The sequence below is a fragment of the Triturus cristatus genome, chromosome 3_2 (assembly GCF_964204655.1).
Source record: "Triturus cristatus chromosome 3_2, aTriCri1.1, whole genome shotgun sequence".
NCBI classification, from domain to species: domain Eukaryota; kingdom Metazoa; phylum Chordata; class Amphibia; order Caudata; family Salamandridae; genus Triturus; species Triturus cristatus.
This window is the reverse complement of record NC_140584.1, coordinates 521,393,733-521,414,110: the sequence shown is the minus strand read 5'-3', so window position 1 is coordinate 521,414,110 and position 20,378 is coordinate 521,393,733. Positions and strand designations below refer to the sequence as shown.

The 20,378-nt window shown below is 41.9% G+C and overlaps 1 protein-coding gene across 1 annotated transcript in view; it reads right to left on the bottom strand.

Moving 5' to 3' along the window:
- The window catches only part of OVCH2 (ovochymase 2), an 881,024-nt gene that overhangs the window by 99,204 nt on the left and 761,442 nt on the right, over positions 1-20,378 (bottom strand). The window contains exon 17 of the mRNA XM_085648218.1: positions 13,904-13,979. Within this exon, the coding sequence (XP_085504344.1) occupies positions 13,904-13,979 (76 nt within the window). The remainder of the gene's footprint in view (positions 1-13,903; positions 13,980-20,378) is intronic.

Sequence of the window (20,378 nt, the reverse complement as noted above, 5' to 3'; positions counted from 1 at the left end):
TGCATATGCCGTGCGGTCATTCATCCTCACTCCCTACCTACACCCATCAACCCAGAGTGAGAGACGATATAACGTGGCACACAAATCTACACGCAACGTGGTGGAGCGCACGTTTGGACTATTGAAAAGCAGGTTCCGCTGCCTCCACAAAAGCGGAGGCGCACGCCAGTACACACCCATCATCTGTTGCAAGATCATTGCCACTTGTGCAATGCTGCACAACCTTGCCACGAAGAGAGGTACAGAGGTGGAACTAACAGATTTTGAGGACAATGAGGATGAGTCAGGTCAGCCAGAGGCCAACGCAGCTGGAGTGCCAACAGCAACAGATGGGAGAGAGAGACGGGCAGAGATCACATGCAACTATTTTTGAGTAAGTAAGGGGACACAGCCAGTTGTTGGATGTCATGACGTAGTGTAATAATGCGGAACTACGCCACAACACCAAGAAAATGCCATTCTGGCAACATTGCGTAATGACTACTAGCAAGTCCAGGGTTACGTCACCCAATTGTCTTAGGCTATGACGTGCAGCATTACTGTTTGCGGCCACGCGCTACAGTGTGGGATGCCACGGATTGTGCCTCCTCACTAGTGGCAGCCCCATGCCGCCTGCTGCTCCTGCGTGTATCTGGGACCGGGGGGGTTATGCTGCTCCTGCTGCTGGTTTCGATGCTTTCCGCAGCATCCCCAGCACCAGTTGTGGCCGCCTGGCTTGTCAATAGCACTTCCAGTGCACTGGTGACCTGCACCATCCCCCTAGAAACGTCGCTGCTGCAGTGTGTCAGGCCCTCCTGCATAGCCACAGAGCGCCTGCAGAGTAGTGAAGTGGCAGTTGCCAGCCAGTTGAGTGCCCTGGTATGACTGTCTCTCCTCTGCCGTTCCCGGCGCCGTGCAGCTCTGTCTGCATCATACTTGCTGCACAACAGCTTGATGGACTGGGACATGTCCCGCATGCCCGCTGCCATGTCACTCATTCCCACCGCCATGGCGCTGATGCCCCTGTCCATGTTGTCAAAAGTAGTTTTCAGTCCCCGCATTTGCCGCTGAACTGACATCACTACCTTTGTTTGTAGGCGCTGTATTTTCAACATGTTGCCCTCGAGCCCCGAGAACACCCCATGGCTGTCAACGTGTGCTGGTGGACTCTGGACCCGCGACCTGCGGCGCCGTCTGGCACCCGTGTGTGCTCCCTCTGAGGTGGAGGGCACAGTGGCATGGCTCCCATCCTGGGGCATGGTGTTTGGCTCCGGGCCCCTGCTGTCGTCAGGTGAGGTCTCTAACACTCAAAACCTGGCAGCAGCACGCCTCCTCGACCTCACAAATGCAGGCGGTGATGTGGCCGGTGACTCAAGCATGAGTGGTGATGCTGGCTGTGGTAGTGGTGATGCTGGCTGTGGTAGTGGTGATGCTGGCTGTGGCAATGACATCTGGGCAGAACTTGTGCTGGCCAGCCCTGAACTGTCTTGCCGGTGTGCCCTCTCTCCTGTTGCATGTGCAGTCCTGCGCGATGTTACATCTGTGGACAGAAATGCAACATCAGCTCAGTGTACCTGAAGGCCTGCATTGCAAGCATCACAATAAATTTCTGTAACACTCTCACATTGTCCTCTGCCTGCTTTTGGCTAATGTGTGTCCCATGCCTTGTTGTTCTGTGCTATTCAGTTCATGGTTGGGGTTTCCCTGACTACATCTCCCATAATGCATTGCCAGTCTGCACTAACACATGGACTGGAGTGGGATACTTATTTCACAATGGGGGATGTGGGATAGGGGTAGGGGGGCTACATTGCTGTGCATTGGTCTTACCTTGTTGGGTGGCGGCTCTGGCAGAGCTGTCGGCATCCCCAAGCCCCACGACACTCTCGTGCTCTATTGTGGACTCCACCAGCTCCTCCAGTTCGGTAAGGGCAGGTGCCCTGTTACTTCCACCTCCTGTCCGGCTGGCCTCCTTCTGCAGTTCCCCCATCTTCCTCTTTGTGACGATCCTCAGGTCGTACCAGCGCTTTTTAAGTACCTCAATGTCCCTGGGGATCACTCCAACACCATTGACCTGCGCCTGGATTCCCAGCCATATATTCCGCTTCTACGACTCTGGCACTTGCAGGGACTGCCTCCCAAACAGCTTCTGGTGCTGCTTCACCACCTCCTCCACTAGTACCTGGAGTTCCTTGGGGCTAAATTTCTGCTTTCTCCTCCTTTCCCCTCCATCTCTCTGTGTCTCCTGGCTGGACATTGTGATTTTGAGCTGCACAATCAGGCACTGGCTCCCTGCTTCTCCTCTGCACTCCCAGCCTCTCCAGAGTCTGTTGATTGTGTGCACCTGCCTGGGTGTGGCCACTTCCTGGTTGGGTGGGGTTTGGTTGCACAGGATTGGCTGTTTCATCCAGTCATGTGATTTCGTTTTTCCGATTCGGTAAATACCGAATCGGTATTTACCGATTCGGTAAATACCACCTCGGTATTTACCGATTCGGTAAATACCACCTCGGAATTTACCGATTCGGTAAATACCACCTGGGTATTTACCGATTCGGTAAATTCCGATTCTTGTATACCGAATGTTACCGAATCGGTAATTATTACCGAATGATTACCTACATATAACTTACCGATTCATATATACCGATTCGGTAAAGTTCGGTATTTAAGAATCGGTAAAATATATTTACCTACATATGGCCCTAAAAGACTACATGCTAACTGACTAAATGATTACAGTACTATAAGGAGACACACTGGGTGAGTGACAGGGTGTTTGTTGGAAGTGTATGAATACTAACTAGGGAATTGAAGGTGTGAAAGACAACTGTGTAGGTGATTAGAGGACTGCATCCATACTGCATAGGCATTTAAAGCAGTCCATGTGCTAAGGCCTGGCTCACTGCATGACTACTTGGGTACTGGCTGAATGATTAGAGTACAGCAAGGAGAGTGCCTAGGTGAATTTATAAGTGGTAGGCTTTTCGCACAGGGAATGGATTAGTACTTGGTACTGAATGGGACACTAGAGCAGTGCAAAGGGAGTGACAGGATGTTTGCTGGACTGTATGGATACTGACTAGGGAATTGAAAGTGTGAAAGACAAGTGATTTTAGACAAGCAACACTATCCCTATCAGTTTACCAAAACTCAATCACTAGTCTAGAAGAGGTAATGGTACTGCGCACAATCTACATATTTAAGTACAGCACATTAGTGTCAAAGCATGACTCAATCATTAATCAATGCATAAGCAAAGACTGGCTTCTAATGCTACTAAAACTTGACATCATGACAGGTTTTAAAAGAGTTATCTGCTAAAAAATACACGATGTTACCAAATGCTTCTCTCACAGTGGTTCCCAAATGCACACAGACTCACAGTGTGATTCTAGACAACAACCACTATACCTAGGACTTTACCAAAAATCATTCACTACTGTGGAACTGATAAGGGAACTGCACACAATGTACATATTTCAGGACTGCACTTTTCTGTCAAAGCCTGACTCATTTAATAAAAGCATAATCAAAAACTGGCTTCTAACTCTACTAAAAGTTGACAACATGACAGGTTTTTAAAAAGTTATCTGTCAGAAAATACACAATGTTACCAAATGCTTCTCTCATAATGGTTCCCAAATACACACTAACTCACAGTGTGATTCTAGACAAGCACCACTATCCCCAGGAGTTTACCAAAACTCATTCACTACAGTGCAAGTGGTAAGGGAATTGCACACAATCTACATATTTCAGGACTGCACTTTTGTGTCAAAGCCTGACTCATTTAATCAAAGCATAAGCAAAAACTGCCTTCTAATGCTACTAAAACTTGACAACAAGACAGGTTTTAAAACAGTTATCTGTCAGCAAATACACAATATTACCACATACTTCTCTCAGCACATGCCCTAAAGCCTACCTCACTAAAAGCCTACATGCTAACTGACTAAATGATTACAGTACTCTAAGGAGACACACTGGGTAAGTGACAGGGTGTTTGCTAGAAGTGCATGAATACTAACTAGGGAATTGAAGGTGTGAAAGACAACTGTGTAGGTGATTAGAGGACTGCATCCATACTGCATAGGCATTTAAAGCAGTCCATGTGCTAAGGCCTGGCTTACTGCATGGCTACTTGGGTACTGACTGAATGATTAGAGTACAGCAAGGAGAATGCCTAGGTGAATTTATAAGTGGTAGGCTTTTCGCACAGTGAATGGATTAGTACTTGGTACTGAATGGGTCACTAGAGGAGTGCAAAGGGAGTGACAGGATGTTTGCTGGACTGTATGGATACTGACTAGGGAATTGAAAGTGTGAAAGACAAGTGTCTAGCTGGCACATGCATCAACAAAGACTTTTGCGATTCCTTAATTGCGATTTTTAAGGAATCGCAATTAAGGAATTGCAAAAGCCTATGCATGTAGGAATCGCTATAAAAATAGCGATTCCTACAAATTCCTTAATTGCGACTCGCAAATTGCGAGTCGCAATTAAGGAATGCCGTCCCATTCATTCCTATGGGCCTCCAGGCCCATAGGAATGAATTGGAGATTGCATGAGCAAATTGCGAGTACCAGTATGTACTCGCAAATTGCTTATGCAATTTCAAGGGTGCAAGGGTGTCAAAATGACACCCTATTGCACCCCTGAAATTGATCTGTGCACATATGTTGCACACACACATGCTCTTAGGGCATGTGTGTGCGCAACATGAAACTTTGAAAAATGCACAAAAGTGCATTTTTCAAAGTTTTTGCAAATTACCATGAAGTTTATCTTCATGGTAATTTGCTCCCCCTATTAGCGAAATCGCAAATTTTTTAACTTTAATGCATTGCATTTAAGGAATCTCAATTTGGGATTCCTTAAATGCAATCGCAATTTAAGGAATCGCTAGTTAGAGATTCCTTAAATTGCGATTTTTGCATTTGGGATGATGCATCCCAAATGCAAAAATACCGGTCGCAAAGGGGCAGATTCTGCTAATCTGCCCGTTTACGACCGGTTTTTGCTTTGATGCATGTGGGCCTAGGTGGTTAGAAGACTACATACATAGTGGATAGGGGTTTGAAGCCGTCCATGTGCTAAGGCCTGGCTCAGTGCATGAATACTTAGGCACTGACTGAATGATTAGAGTACTCCAAATATAGTATCTTGGTGAATTTATAAGTGTTTGGGTTTTGGCACAGTGAATGGATTAGTACATGATGCTGAATGGGTCACTAAAGGACTGCAAAGGGAGTTACAGGGTGTTTCCTGGAAGTGTATGGATACTGACTAGCAAATTGAAAATGTGAAAGACAAGTGTATAGTATGTTAGAAGACTGCATGCATACTACATAGACATTTGAAACAATCTATGTGGTAATGTATGGTTCACAACATAAGTACTTGGAAACTGACTAAATCATCAGACTACTGCTAGCTTAGTGCCTGGGTAAAACTTTTAAATGTTCAGTTCTGGCACAGTGAAGAGAAAAGTACATGGTACTGCACGTTAGTGTCAAACCCTGACTCATTTTATCAATGCATAAGCAAAGAATAGCTTCTAAACCTACTAAAACTTGACAACATGACTGATTTTAAAACAGTTATTTGTCATCAAATACACTATGTTACCAAATGCTTCTCTCACAATCCTTACCCAAATGTACACAGACTCACAGTGTGATTTTAGACAAGCAACACTATCCCTAGCAATTTACCAAAACTCATTCACTAGTCTAGAAGAGGTAATGGTACTGCACACAATCTACATATTTAAGTACAGCACATTCGTGTCAAAGCATGACTCATTTAATCAACGCATAAGCAAAGACTGGTTTCTAATGCTACTAAAACTTGACAACATGACAGGTTTTAAAACAGTTATCTGCTAAAAAATACACGATGTTAGAAAATGTTTCTCTCACAGTGGTTCCCAATTGAACACAGACTCACAGTGTGATTCTAGACAACAACCACTATACCTAGCACTTTACCAAAAATCATTCACTACTGTGGAACTGATAAGGGAACTGCACACAATCTACATATTTCAGGACTGCACCTTTCTGTCAAAGCCTGACTCATTTAATATTTAGCATAATCAAAAACTGGCTTATAATTCTACTAAAACTTGACAACATGACAGGTTTTAAAAAAGTTATCTGTCAGAAAATACACGATGTTACCAAATGCTTCTCTCACAGTGGTTCCCAAATACACACTAACTCACTGTGTGATTCTAGACAAGTACCACTATCCCTAAGAGTTTACCAAAACTCATTCACTACAGTGCAAGTGGTACGGGAACTGCACACAATCTACATATTTCAGGACTGCACTTTTGTGTCAAAGCCTGACTCATTTAATCAAAGCATAAGCAAAAACTGCCTTCTAATGCTACTAAAACTTGACAACAAGACAGGTTTCAAAACAGTTATCTATCAGCAAATACACAATATTACCACATACTTCTCTCACAGTGGTTCCCAAATGCACACAGACTCACAGTGTGATTCTAGACAAGCAACACTATCCCTAGCAGCTTACCAAAACTCATTCACTACTGTGCAAGGGGTAAGGAGACTACACACAATCTACATACAGCACATTAGTCTCAAAGCATGACTTATTTTATCAATGCATAAGCAAACACTGGCTTTTAATGCTACTAAAACTTGATAACATGACAGGTTTTAAAACAGTTATCTGTCAGCAAATACACGATGTTACCAAATGCTTCTCTCACAGTGGTTCCCAAATGCACACATACTCACTGTGTGATTCTAGACAAACAACACTATCCCTTGCACTATACCAAAACACATTTCTTCATCTAGAAGTACTACATTTTAGTATAGATACATAACATAACTCATTTCACAAATTCATAAACAATGACTGGTTTCTAATTCTACCAAAATATAAAAACAGCACAGTTATCTGTCTGCAAACACATGAAAAACACAAATGATTATCACTGAATGGTTTCTACATGCACACACACAGTCAATACGATTGTAGAGAAAAAAAGTACTCCCTACACTTTAGCAGGAGAAATACATTAGTCTGATTACAATGAAAATAGTCTACATACATCCCCTCACAATTAATAACTCACCTTTCAAGTTGTTTTGTAGATTAAAAAGTATATCAGTCACTCACCATATTTTCTTTTACAGAATCTCTGCACTGTGCACCTCTCAGCAAAAACAAAGAATGGAAACGTTTCCCTTTCATTTTCCACACATATACATGTAAACATCAAATCACAATCCTTCACACATAAACTCAAAAGCAAACACACATTTCTATTGGTTGAACATTTCAACCCTTTCCAACTGAAATACATTTCAACCCTTCCCCCAATCTGCCTTCTACCTGTTACCATAGAAACAGCTCATGGAACACTGCACTGAGCACACAGGTCACAAGTTCAGCACACAATGTTGCTAAACAAGACAGGAAGTGTGCTTGACTTTTCAACATATCAGCTTATCATATATAATGTTCCTTACAATCTGTTTTTGTCAACCAATAAGAATCATACCTTTAAAAAACAGAAATATACACCCTACCTTTCAGTGTAGAAAGTAGTCATACAACCAATGATTTCTTGTCCTTTTTCAAAAAAAAATTCCGTGAATCCGTGCACCCAACGCGTTAGGATGCACGGATTCAGCCGTTTAAAAAAAATAAAAAAATGGGACCCCAGGGGGTCCTTCTAGGACCCCCTAAGCACCTCTAGAGGGTCAGAGTATTTCCACTCTGCCCACTTTATATGTTTTACACACCTATTCCCCTTGCTTCTTCAGGCTAGCTTCTACCGAGGCAGAAAATGGCCGCCAACAGTTCCTGGTTTCGAATGTAGACAGACACTCGACAGCCAATTAGCATTCAGCGCGCGATCGGGAGGGTGCGCGCTCGGTTCGGGGAGGGTGCGCTTACGGTGCGGGTAGGGTCCACGGATCCTCCCCGGCCATAGATATTTATGTATTTTTAACTCTAATTTCTCAGGAACTACTGAACGGATTCACACCATTTATGCAAAAGGCACGAGTCTGAACTGAGGACTACCTCTTTGCCAAATTTGGTGTCATTCCGTTCAGCGGTTCGGGTTGTAGCTGCGACAACAGATCCTATGGGAAATTGCATGGGGGAAACGCGTTTTGGGAGCCCCCTTTTTTCTCGGCCCCCGCTTGACGAATCACCACAAAACTTTCAGGGTAGGAGCGGAGCGGAGCTGGCCAAAAGTTTGGAAAATTTCGCGAGGATTCGTCAACCGGTGCCAGACTTATTGGGAATAGAATGTTGCGGATATCCTATGGAAAATAGGTCCTAACTATAACTACCTACTGGCGACCGTCAGTAGGTAATATATATACATATATATATATATATTCACTGAAAAAACCACAGGTTTCAGGGACGTTATAGTTAGATGGACATTTCACTCATACAAAACCAGAGAAATTCAGCCATTATAGTTAGTTCAGCTAACTATAACTCGCGCCCCCGCAATGCACTGCTGATGACATCACATATTACATCATTCATGACATGGTCAGTGACATCACTGATGACATCACAAATTACATCACTGATGACATCATCCAGTGATTGTGTGTTTCTGTAAAGTTTAAATATGTTTTATATATATGCCAAGGTGTATTGAGGAATGAGTGGGTGTATAAGTGTCCGGATGGGGGATTTAGTAGGTGTGTGAGTGACTGTATATGTTAGTGATTTAATGTGTCTTACTAAATGCATGGGTTAGTGACTAAACTGTGTGAAAGTCTGTATCAGTCTGTCTGTTCTTGTGTAAGAAGCTGCATGGGTTGGTCAGTAGCTACATGAGTGTCTATATCGATTATTGATTGTTTGCCTGAGTATTTTTATGGGTGTCCTAGTGTGTGTGTGTGTGGGTGGGAGGTGTGTGAGTTGTTGATTTACTGGTTATATGGGTTTAACAGTGCATGTACAAACAGCTGTATGGGTGGGTGAATCTTTGTATGGGTGTGTTGGTGAGTGAATGGATGTCTCATTTGTGAGTAACTACATATGTAAAAGGCAGTATATGTGAGTGATGGTGTATATAAATAACTATATGTGAGAGTGAGTGATTATTAGAGTGGCTGAATGGATGAGTGTGTACTTGTATCAGTTATTGTTTAAGAGAGTAAGTATCCATTAGTAACTGTATGAATAAGTGAGATGCTGTGTGTATAACTGTAGAGGTGAGTACATGGAAGTGTAATTGATTCTTTGCATGACTGAGGAGGTGTGTGAGTAAGTCTATGGATGAGTGGCGGTGTGTGAGTGTATGTATAGGTGTATGAGTACATATGATAGTGTTGTGTTGATGAGTGACAGCATGTATGAGTGACTGTATGGGTAAATGAGTGTATGTGTGTGTAGACCTAGTAATCAGTGAGTACGTATGTAGTAACAGGTATTGATGTGTCTGTGGTGTTGAAAATGGTAGTCTGTGTTTTAGAGTGGATGTTTCAAAGGTTATATTTGGATGTGAGGAGGTGCATCAGATTTTCAGGTGGATGATGTCATCAGTGATGTCACTGACCATGTCATGAATGATGTAATATGTGATGTCATCAGCAGTGTATTGCGGGGGCACGAGTTATAGTTAGCTGAACTAACTATAATGGTTGAATTTCTCTAGTTTTGTACGAGTGAAATGTCCAGACTAACTGAAACCTGTGGTTTTTTCAGTGAATTTCTAAGGTTTTTTAAATGCTAATTTTTAACTATAACATGCCTGAAACCTATGGTTTTCTCAATGAAATTCAAAGGTTTTTTAAATGCTAATTTCTATCTATAACGTACCTGAAGCATATGTTTTCAGTGAATTTCAAAGGTTTTTTAAATGCTATTTTCTAAGTATAATTTAAAAAAAATCTTATTTTTTTTAATTATTATGAAAGTTTTTTATTATTTTGTAGTTTGTAAAAGATAAATATATTTTTTTAAATAAAAAATTGGAGTCATGCACCCATCGTGTACCTGTCTTGATTGGTGCGCGAATTCAAGCCGCCATTTTGTTGCAGGCCTCACGCTGGGTGCGTGACTTTTTAGCTTCTAAATCAAAATACATATAACTTTTGCATGTATATTAAACCAAGAGATTATTTACTTTTTTTATAAAAATATCTTTGTAACTAGAATAAAGATAAACTACTAGTAAATATATTTTTTAGAATTCGCGATAGGTGCAAGCGGGGTGCGTGCATGGTGCACGAATTCAGGTGAGTTTTTCAAAGGAAGAATTTCATTGGTTCATAACTTTTTCATTCTGGAAGTTTCAAGACCCCACCCATATTTCTACTTTGCAGAACCTCAGCAGAGAGATTGCTGCTGTGACTTCTTTTTCTCAATTTTTTTGGTGTTTTTGAATAACAGCAAGGACAAATGGCTTCTTCCAACATTCCACCACAGGTTCATCCAGAGGAAGAAGATGATGAACCAGAACTAGTGAAGGAAAGGTATGAAAGTGTTGTCTGGGCTTACTTTTCCATCCCTCAAGGCCAAATGAAAGTGAATGCACGGAAAGTTACGTGCACTCTGTGCCAAAGGGTCCTGTCACGTGGGTCGGAAAAGAAGTATTCGTGTGGCACCTCATCCATGCTGAAACATCTGCAGACTATTCATCCGAGGGCGCTTGCACGAGAGCAACATCGTCGTGCAATGGCGAAGCAGGCTGCAGGACAAGCCCAATCTGGAGGTGCAAGCACATCATCTGGTTCTCCAACTGCCATGACAACCAGCATCACGCCTGTATTTGCGAGTCTTAAACAGAGTTGTGTAAAATGCAACAAAGTTCTCTGCATTGGAGAACAATCCATAGATGCAATTTTATTTGCAATCTCAAACCACGTTTGTTAATTTCTTGTTGTTTTTGCAATGTTACTAATTGCAAAATGTTGTGAAAGTTTTAACAGTTTATTCTGTTTAATTTTGTTTAATTTTTGAAAAAACACCCAAATTTAAAAAAGTTAAAAAATCACAAAGAAATATAAAATAACAAAAGAAGAAAAAAACTGTTCTTGTTAGAACTACCTACTCTGGTTAGAAAAGATACATTTCTATGTTGTGTATGAACTGTACAGATAATATCTGCATGATTACATGGGTTCATTAATACTGCCTGGATGAGTAGATAATTGCTTGGTTAATATAAAAGTGATTAGATGAGTGCTTAGGTGCCGAGTAGATGGTTGGAAGATTGCGTAACTATTGCATGAGTGATTGGATGAGTACATGAGTAGTACCTGGGTGATTGCATGTGTGCATTAGTATTACGCAGGTGCTTGCATGAGTGTATGGGCAGTGCCTGCATAATTGGATGTGTACATGGGTAATGTCTGAGTAATTGCATTAGTGCATTGGTAGTGCATAAGTGATTGCATCAGTGCATGGGTAGTGCCTGAGTTATTGCATGAGTGTATGGGTAGTGCCTCGATGATTGGAGAAGTGCGAGGAGAGTGCATGGTAAATTTATAAGTGGTTGTTCCTATTGGGCATAAATCTCCAATTCAAGATGGAGAATTCTCAAGAGAGGGGTTCACCTCAGTTCCTGGCCCCCCTAGGGATGTGCCAGTTCAAGGTTGAAATTCCGACTCTGCTTACTAATTTCCCACCTGTCCTACTGCCAAAAAGTGGGGCTGAAACAGTTTGAGTGGCCCAAATCAGCATAACACATGGCAAGAGCCTTTGAGGCTCACAGCAAAGTGTTGCTGTTCCTACAGGGGGAGGTGAGAAGCACCTCCACCCAGAGCAAGCTTTGTTCCTGACCTCCTAGATCACAAAGGCTCTCACCCCATAAGGTCAGAAACCTGTCTGGTGGTGGCTAGCTGGCAAGGACCGGTCGGCCAATACACTAGAGGTTGGTCATTTTTCAGGGGGCATCTCCAAGATACCCTCTGAGTGCATTTTATAACAAATCCCTCACTGGCATCAGTGTGGGTTTAATATGCTGAAAAGTGTGATACTAAACTTCTCAGTCTTCAGTTAAGCCATCATGGAGCTGTGAAGTTCGTGTTGACAAACTCCCAGCCCATGTACTCAAAAATGGCTTCACTGCACTTACAGTATCCCAGAATGGAGTAGACTAAGACACTGTAGGGCATATTGCTCATGCAGTTATGCCCTCACCTATGGTATAGTGCACCCTGCCTTAGGGTTGTAAGGTCTGCCAGAGATGTGAGTTACATATGCCACATGCATTGGTGTGTAGGTATGACACCCAGGAAGGGGTGCCTTGTCAACTCTTTTAGTTTAGCCACACCACAACACATAGCCTGCAATGGCTGTGTGTATGTGTTAGGTGTGGGGTCCTTTAGGGTGACACAATACATGCTGCAGCCCTTGGTACCACTGGTACCTTCTACAAGGGACTTATATGTGGGCCAGGGGTGTGCCAATTGTGGGTACCATTTGTGGGAAAGAACACAGGCACTGGTAACCTGATTGGCATGTACCCAGTGCACACTCAGTCAAAGTGCATCAGAAATCTGGCAAAAAGTGTGTGTGTCGGGGGGGGGGGGTTACTGAAATGGAAACCCACTTTCCTGCAGGTAGAAATAGCTATTATGAAACAGTCTGAACACACAACCAGATTACAATGGCAGTCATTAAGGCAGTCCCCAGAGGAATACTAAGTCCTCACCAAGATAATTAAAGAGAAGATGCTAGAAAGTCATTATCCTATATCTATGATGAAGCCAATAGGCTGTGGCACTTAGTTAACCATCTGGCCAGAAGATGGTGGTAGGTGGACCTGGATGTGAAACTAACTAAAATATAGCTGGGAGTACTGTTGTGCTCAGGTATGGAAAACTCCATTCAATCCTAGACATAAACTAATTAATTTTAATTTCCTACATCTCCTCTATCTTACCCATAAATACCTGGCTATGTTCAGAGAAATTATAAATGATATTTGCATAATATATCTGGCAGAACCTTCAGACTTGATCATCCTTCCATGAAAGCACCCAATAGTGCATCTCTACTGTGACAAGGTCTTGTTTCAATGCGATATGACAATATCCCTAAATCCTGTACCCCAGTGATAGTGTAACTACAATACATTTCAGAGCTATCAGCACTAGCGCTAATGAAAAAAATAGCAATGCGAAGGTTGAGTGCTGTCTCACCTTTACAAGACTTGGTGTAGTACATGAGATGGTTAAAACCTACACCATGCCAACACACCAGGGCTTCTATACCCCATGCCATCTGGGATAACTTCACTACTACTGATGTAGTAAGAAAATGTAACAAGCACATCTTTGCTAATATAGTATGTAGTGCCGAGCAAGAGGAATGAATGTGTTTACTGCAAATATTTGACCACATAGTAACTGAAGAACACAATGTACCAAATGCTTTCTCTGTTTGATATATAAAGGGTTAAAAAATGCACATGCTTAATACTAAATACTATATTTTTAAAGTGCAAAAACAAGAATTACCATAAGCATTTACCAAGGTATTGAGACTTAAGGGGTCATCTAGAAGCTGGTGGGTGGCCTGCATCTTGATATAATCAGAGATCCCACCTTCAGACAGAAAGTCAAATGCAATTTAATCGCTGTCGAATGTAAAGGGGGTGCCATGTTCTTTTTTCATTTGTTTAGCATTCAGTTTTCTAAAACACATCCCCATTGCAGGGGTTTATTTCAGAAAAGCAAAAAAACATTGGCAATGATACAAAAGAAGTGTTCTTTTCCACATATGTGGGCTATTGATCGGGCTACTTCGGTTTTGCATGGCATTGCCTGGGAGGGGAAGCCAATGGCGTTTGCCCTGCACTAAATAGGGCGGGATGTCAGTCATTGTAACCTAGAGGACCTTTAGTGGCAAGAGTTCTGGATTCCCTTCCAAAAGCATGCAAAACTGCTCTGCTTACCTGGTGATGCTCCTTTTCAGTGCTTTCACTTATAGCATGAGCTCCAGCAACTACAACCAATGAATCGAATTGTTCCCTGTAAGGAAAAATATATTGATATATCTCTTATTATATATTCACTCAATTGACGTGTTAAAAAATCCAAGCCCATATATTTAATAATATTTAATAAAAATGCTCATCATCCAAGTCATGAGGATGGTCAAATGATACACTGCATTTGGCAAAAAAATCATTCAACCTTCACCCAGAGGTAAGGATGACGCTAGACTGATATCCAGTGTGTAAAGGATTTTTGCCATGTTCTGCGGCCCTTTCACAACACCGTGACTTTAGCTTTAGGTTCCCCACTAAATAGACACATTTTGATATTTACATAGGTGTGAACTGGCCCCAAGTCATAAGGATTACTTTCCACAAGTTTTTGCTTTTTTTCTGCCAACAACATTAAGAATGTTGACACTTATAAGTCCAGACCTCTAGCGGTAAAGGTAAAACTACAAGTCCCACCATGATAAGAGGTCTTGGCTGAAAAGTGTAAGAAGACTGCCTTCATGACATGGGACCAACTGACAGCTCTGTATTTATGAAAGCACATGGTTAGTTTGCACACTTGATTTGTGATAACGTTCAAAATGTAGATTTAATCATGAACATCACAAAGGAATCCCTGTATTTTACATTTGTATACTTTCCAGCACATGACACACAAACCAATAAATACAAGTGATATACACAAAGATGAACTAAGAAAAGACACAGAAAAATGCTAAATATCAATGCACTTAAAGAAAGAGTGTGGACCAAGCAAAAGTCAAATGAGGAAAATTAGAAAAGTGTCCCGCACAGTCCTCAGAAACATACATGATTTTAGTAGTCATAACATCAACAGGGAACATATGATACACCAGACCATGCACCAGATGGTTCTACCCTCAGGGTCAGAGCAAGATCCTAGATGGTGGAATTATTTCAATACTACAGATCTAAATAAGAACATCCAATACAAGGAATGTATGGAATGGCATTCCTTGAAGTAAAGAGAGCCTAACCATGAATTGCTATATTAGACAGTGAGGTCTCAAAGAGTAGATGGAGGGAGTTCTAAATAAGTAAGGCATTATACAAAAAATCAGTTCACAATACTTTCAAAATAAGAGCTGGAGCAGGGATGAGTTACCTGCTGTCAGAGTAAGTAGCTTACCCTTATCCACATTGGTGCTGTTGGTAATTAGAAGTGAAACACATCAAAGGTGATGGGAGGAATGCTTGCAATTTGTCTGACCCCTGGCACTTGCTAGGGGTAGCATCCCAACACATTGTTCTTTTGCTCATCATGCCACCTCAGCTTGGACCCAGCCGTATACAAATCAGTCTTGACCCTGGTCCTCATGGGAACAGTCCAGCCCAAACTGCCGGGCCAGGGCCTCCCACAACAAACAAGAGAAACCCAGGACCAGCTTTGCCATAGTTATGGGTTCTTCAGCCAGGCAAAGCTTGGTTCCAGTGACATAGTGTGCACGGGACCCCGTTTCACTTAGGGTGACATACTAAAGTATAAAAAAGTAACAGATGAGAAGCATGAAATAATCTCAGCCACTGGTAATTACTCAGGGCCGTATCCCAGTTCATCGTTATTTTGCACACCATGCCACCTCTGGTTGGACCCAGATAAATGCAAATCATTCTTGACCCTGCTTTAATGGGAACAGTCCAGCTTGAAGTGCCAAGCTAGGCTCTTCATAGAACAGAACAAAAGCAACCCAGGACTGGGCATGTCCTTGTTATGGCTCATCAGCCTGCTATAGCTTGTTTCCAGTGACACAGTATGCATGGGATCCATGCTGTTGGTAATTAGGCCAGACACTGACAAGGTGCTGATCCCCAGGGCAACAAGCAGCAGAAGAATCCAGGAACAGAGTGGTAGGACAAATTACATATAAACAAGGAAATGTAACAAGCTCCAAAGTTAAGGGGTGACAGCAAATCCTAGATAGAACCAGGGAAGAAGAAAACAATATGGTTGGACGCAAGGTTGGATGTCCGAACTAAGCAAAAGGTTAGAGACAATAAAACCACTAAATGTTGCCATGCAAGGATGAATGTGTGCCGTATGGTTAAGTACCGATTCTATCACTCATGACCCAGGCGTGAACACCTGACACAGGAAGTTACCACTCCGTGGTGGTTAGCGGTTGAGTCTTTCTTAGGTGCAACTGCCCGGTGTTCCACAGTTATTTCCCTGTCCCAAATGCAATTTGAGGACTGATGCAAAGTGCGACATGGTGCTATTGTAACTGTGTACAATAGATCTAAACAAGACTTATCATGCATGACTGTCTCTGTAGGAGGTATGAACCACAGGGTGCTTTTGGCAAGTTGTGGAATGTAATAGCCTGTCTGCTGCTTTCCCTACTAACCTTAGGATTTTGATTGAGCCTACAAATATGCACGTAAACTTTGGATGAGACCTTGCTATCTGGATGACCTTTGTGGACTAACACACCAAGTCCCCTGGACAACAGGAGGAGGAAGAAGGAATGTGCTGGTATAAGTCAGCATAATGTCTGTAAACTGAATTATCTTCACAAATTTTTCTTGGGTGGATTCATACATGCCAACAGACCAGATTCAGGTGGAGGACTCCCAATTGTTCCTGCCTAAAAGCTTGTCTTCAATGTAAGTTGCAGGGGAAATTCACCTGTGCTTTTTTTCAAAATCTTCCTCTTGTCATGTTCAATATGTTGGCATTTATGGTGGATTTCCTAACTGTTTGAAATTGACTGGGGTTTGAGCCCTGGTTAAGCAGCAACCACAAGCCTAGTAAGATACAAGCAAACCCTAAATTAACGTGTGCTCAACCCCCTGGTATCTTGACTAAGAGCAGTCAGGCTTAAAGAGGTAATGTGTAAATTATTCGTGCAACACTTCAAACAGTAAAACAGTGAAAACACCACACAAAAAGATCCCACCTCAGGTTAGAAAAAAAGAGCTTAATTTAATAAATAAAACAAGACCAAAATGACAAATATTCAATTAGTAGAACAGGAGGTATGCATTTTTAAAGAATAAACTGGGAAATAGTGCCTAGAAACAAAAAGCACCAGCCACTGCTATCTGGTTGCGCTAGACTGAGTCAAAGTAAAAAAACTCAGGACACCAGGAAAACACCTAAATCTTGTGATGTTCGCTGACCTTCATGGCCAGCTGTGGGAGAGTCATAACACCAGCTTAGAACCTGCTCCTGTAATTTTTTACAGGTCAGGTACAAGGTGTCACGGTGGTGTAACAAAACTTCTCTTTGCTGCCTCTGAGATTCCTATGGTAATTATTGAGCCCAATTGATGGATCCCTGAACGGTTGTGGCCTGTTTCAAAAAGTTGTCTTAGTTATCCTTGGTTACTGTGGAGATAGCCAATATGCTTGGAGGTAGAGCACACTCTTCTTCCCACGTCTGCCATGATAAGGCCTCCACCTTTCCAAGATCTTGTTTTGACTGATATGTGATGTCATAATGGAATCGAGAAAAGAAGAGTGACCATCAAGCATAATGAACATGAGTACGTTACATAGAAGTTAAATGTAACAGGTTTTAAGGGTCTGTCTGTACTTAGATTTTGTGATGTGCCCTCTCTAAATTATGACGCCAATGGGTAAAGAATTCCTTGATTCCCAAGAATTCTCTGTCATAGATGGTACATTTGCATAATGTACTTGTCAGAGTACAGGAAGAATATACCACCGGACAAAATGCTTCTTCTTTGGGTTTCATTGGAATATTACTGCCAATGTTGTAAAGGGAGGATTGATGTTTGACTGTTGAAGGATCCGCGCACTCATAAAGACTTTAATTAAACTAAAGAAGGCAGATTTGTGTTTCTTCTACCACTGACACAAGATTCATTTCACAGCTAGATTGATAATAGGTCAAATAATAGTGGGAAAATCCTAGGTAAAATGTTAGTAAAAATTTGTACAAGTAAAGTTGTTAAATACAATGTTAGTAAAAGTTGTTGAAACCCACAAACAACTGGATTGCCTTGATATTACTAGGGCAAGGCCACTCTAGCACACCTTGCAATTTGGGGGAATGAATTACAATACCTTTCTCTGAACTTTGAAATCTTAAAAAAAAGATCTCTGACCCTTCAACTGACATTTCTCTGAGTAAAGGAAATGACTTCCCAATCATGTGAGCAGTTCCCCGACATGTTCCCAATGTTAATATTTAAACTAAAAAATGTGAAAGATGTCATCAAAATATACTGCCAATACAGTCTCCTGCAAAAATCTCTGAAAATGTTGATTACGAAGTGGTGGAAGATGGAGGGGCATTGTTCTGGCTGAATAGCATGACCACATATTTTTAGTGTCTATGTTGTGCATTGAACACTGTCTTCCACTCATTTCCTACTAGATCCAAACCAGATTGTATGCTATTCTGAGGACTATATTGGAGAAAACCATGGTTGACTTTTTCTGTTTCAACAAAAACTATATAAGGGAGAGATAGTGATTTGTAATTGTTATGGCATTCATTGCACTAGCAATAAGGACACCAACACAATATAATGTCCCGACAAGCTCTCAATAAATGATTCCCTTGCTCAACCCTTAGAAGCTGGCAACAGGCAGGCATGCTTAACTTAGGAGACAGGTGTGTAAAGCATTTAAAAACACCAATACATTCAATAAGTAAGACACACAGCAAGCAATACAAATCAAAAACCAATTTATAAAAATAGAAAATATCTTTATTTTTAAAATAACACCAAAACAACAAAATCTAGGTCAGGGAACTGGAGAGATGACTTTTTAAAGAATAAACACTTTCTAGTGCTTAAAAAATAACAGCGCTAAATTGGAACATCTAGTCATGCTTGAGTGGGACAAAAGTCAAAGTTTGAGGCCGACAGCTATGGAGCCATGGTTGGATACACTAAGCAGAAGGCCTCAGTCAAAATGTTACTTTCTGACTTGGAAACTTCGACGCTGAGCGCCCCCACCAGCAGGCTGGATTTGCAGTGGCTTCGTTGGCTAGGTTCAGCTGGAACCCCCGGTCAACTTCTGGAAGTCTTGAGCTCCGGAGCTTTCAGTGGGATGAACCTGAAATCCAGGCCGGGTTGCAGTGTGACATAGTAGGCTTGACTCTCGACGTCGTGTTGGTCACCTTATGGAGTTTTTTCCGAAAGTTGCTCCAAACTTCTGGAACTTCTTCCTGAAGTTCCTCTTGAGGGTTCAAAGTGTCCATAACACATATCCAAGGTTCCAGAGTCACTGAGTTGCAACTCAGAAGTTGAGACTACAGTTTTCCTAATGCACCTGTCCAAATCCCTAAAAGTCCATTTTAAGGCGGTCAGCTGGGTTCCTCTTGTTGGAGATGTGCAGATGAAGCTCTTTTAACCTGCTGCTTTCAAGGAGTCCACTCCTTCTCTTTTTCAAGCAAGACAAAGTCCTTAGGGCTGTAGTTCATTAATGTGCAGCAGGTGCAGTCATTCAGACTGTAGTCCTCTTGGTGCAGGCTACGGTTCCGGCAGGGCAGTCTTTCTTCTTCTTGTAGTTTCAGGTAGCAGATCTGAGTTGCTCTACAACTCTCCCATATTTATCCAGTGTTCTGGGACAACAAGAGGGGGATACCCATGACTAATGGGGTACAAGGTGCCTCCCAAAAGTATGACAGCTTACTCCAAAGTGTGGCAAATTCTTGTTCCACAAAGCACAGTACTTTGAAATTCAAGATGGGGAGTATCTGGGCTCCCATCTGGCTGGGGGGTACAGGAAGATGGGATAGGCATGGCTTGTAGCCTTACTGTCCTGCTCTCTTTGAAGATACATTTGTTTACCCAGCCCCCTTCCTGGCCTGATCTATGCACCTGTAGATCTACCCTACTAGATAACCTCTGTCTCTTTGCAGGTCACTTATCACCTCATCATAGCAGTTTGGCTCAGACTGGCAATACTGGCAAAACAGGAGAGGCTGCTGGAAGGCTGGGTTTTGGCTCACAGAAAAGAGAGTTATATACCTTTTCTGAGCTAGTTATGATAAATCCAACAGCTGTAAGTTGTTTGATTTATCATTACTAATCTTTTAAGTCCCTGGAATATTATTTTAGCTTACTCCAGTCAATTTTATTAAAGTATTCCAGTGTTAGCCCATGGAGCTAAAATGCTACAATAGGGAAAACAAAATTGGCAGTTGTTTCCTCACAAGGGCCTATAAAACATCTTGTAAAATGTCCCTGCTTATTTTTACATGGCACTCTATCCCAACGACACATAGGATAGACCTTAGAAGTGACTTATATGTAAAAATAAGGTAGTTTCATACTTTGGAAGCACCTTTAAATGCAACATCGAATTTGCATACAAGATCAGTTTAAAAACAGCTTGCAAAGCAGGTCTGACTTTTAAAATGACAGGAGGCAACACAGCATTGCACACTTAAGTGCATTAAATCTGCTGGGCCTATAAACCT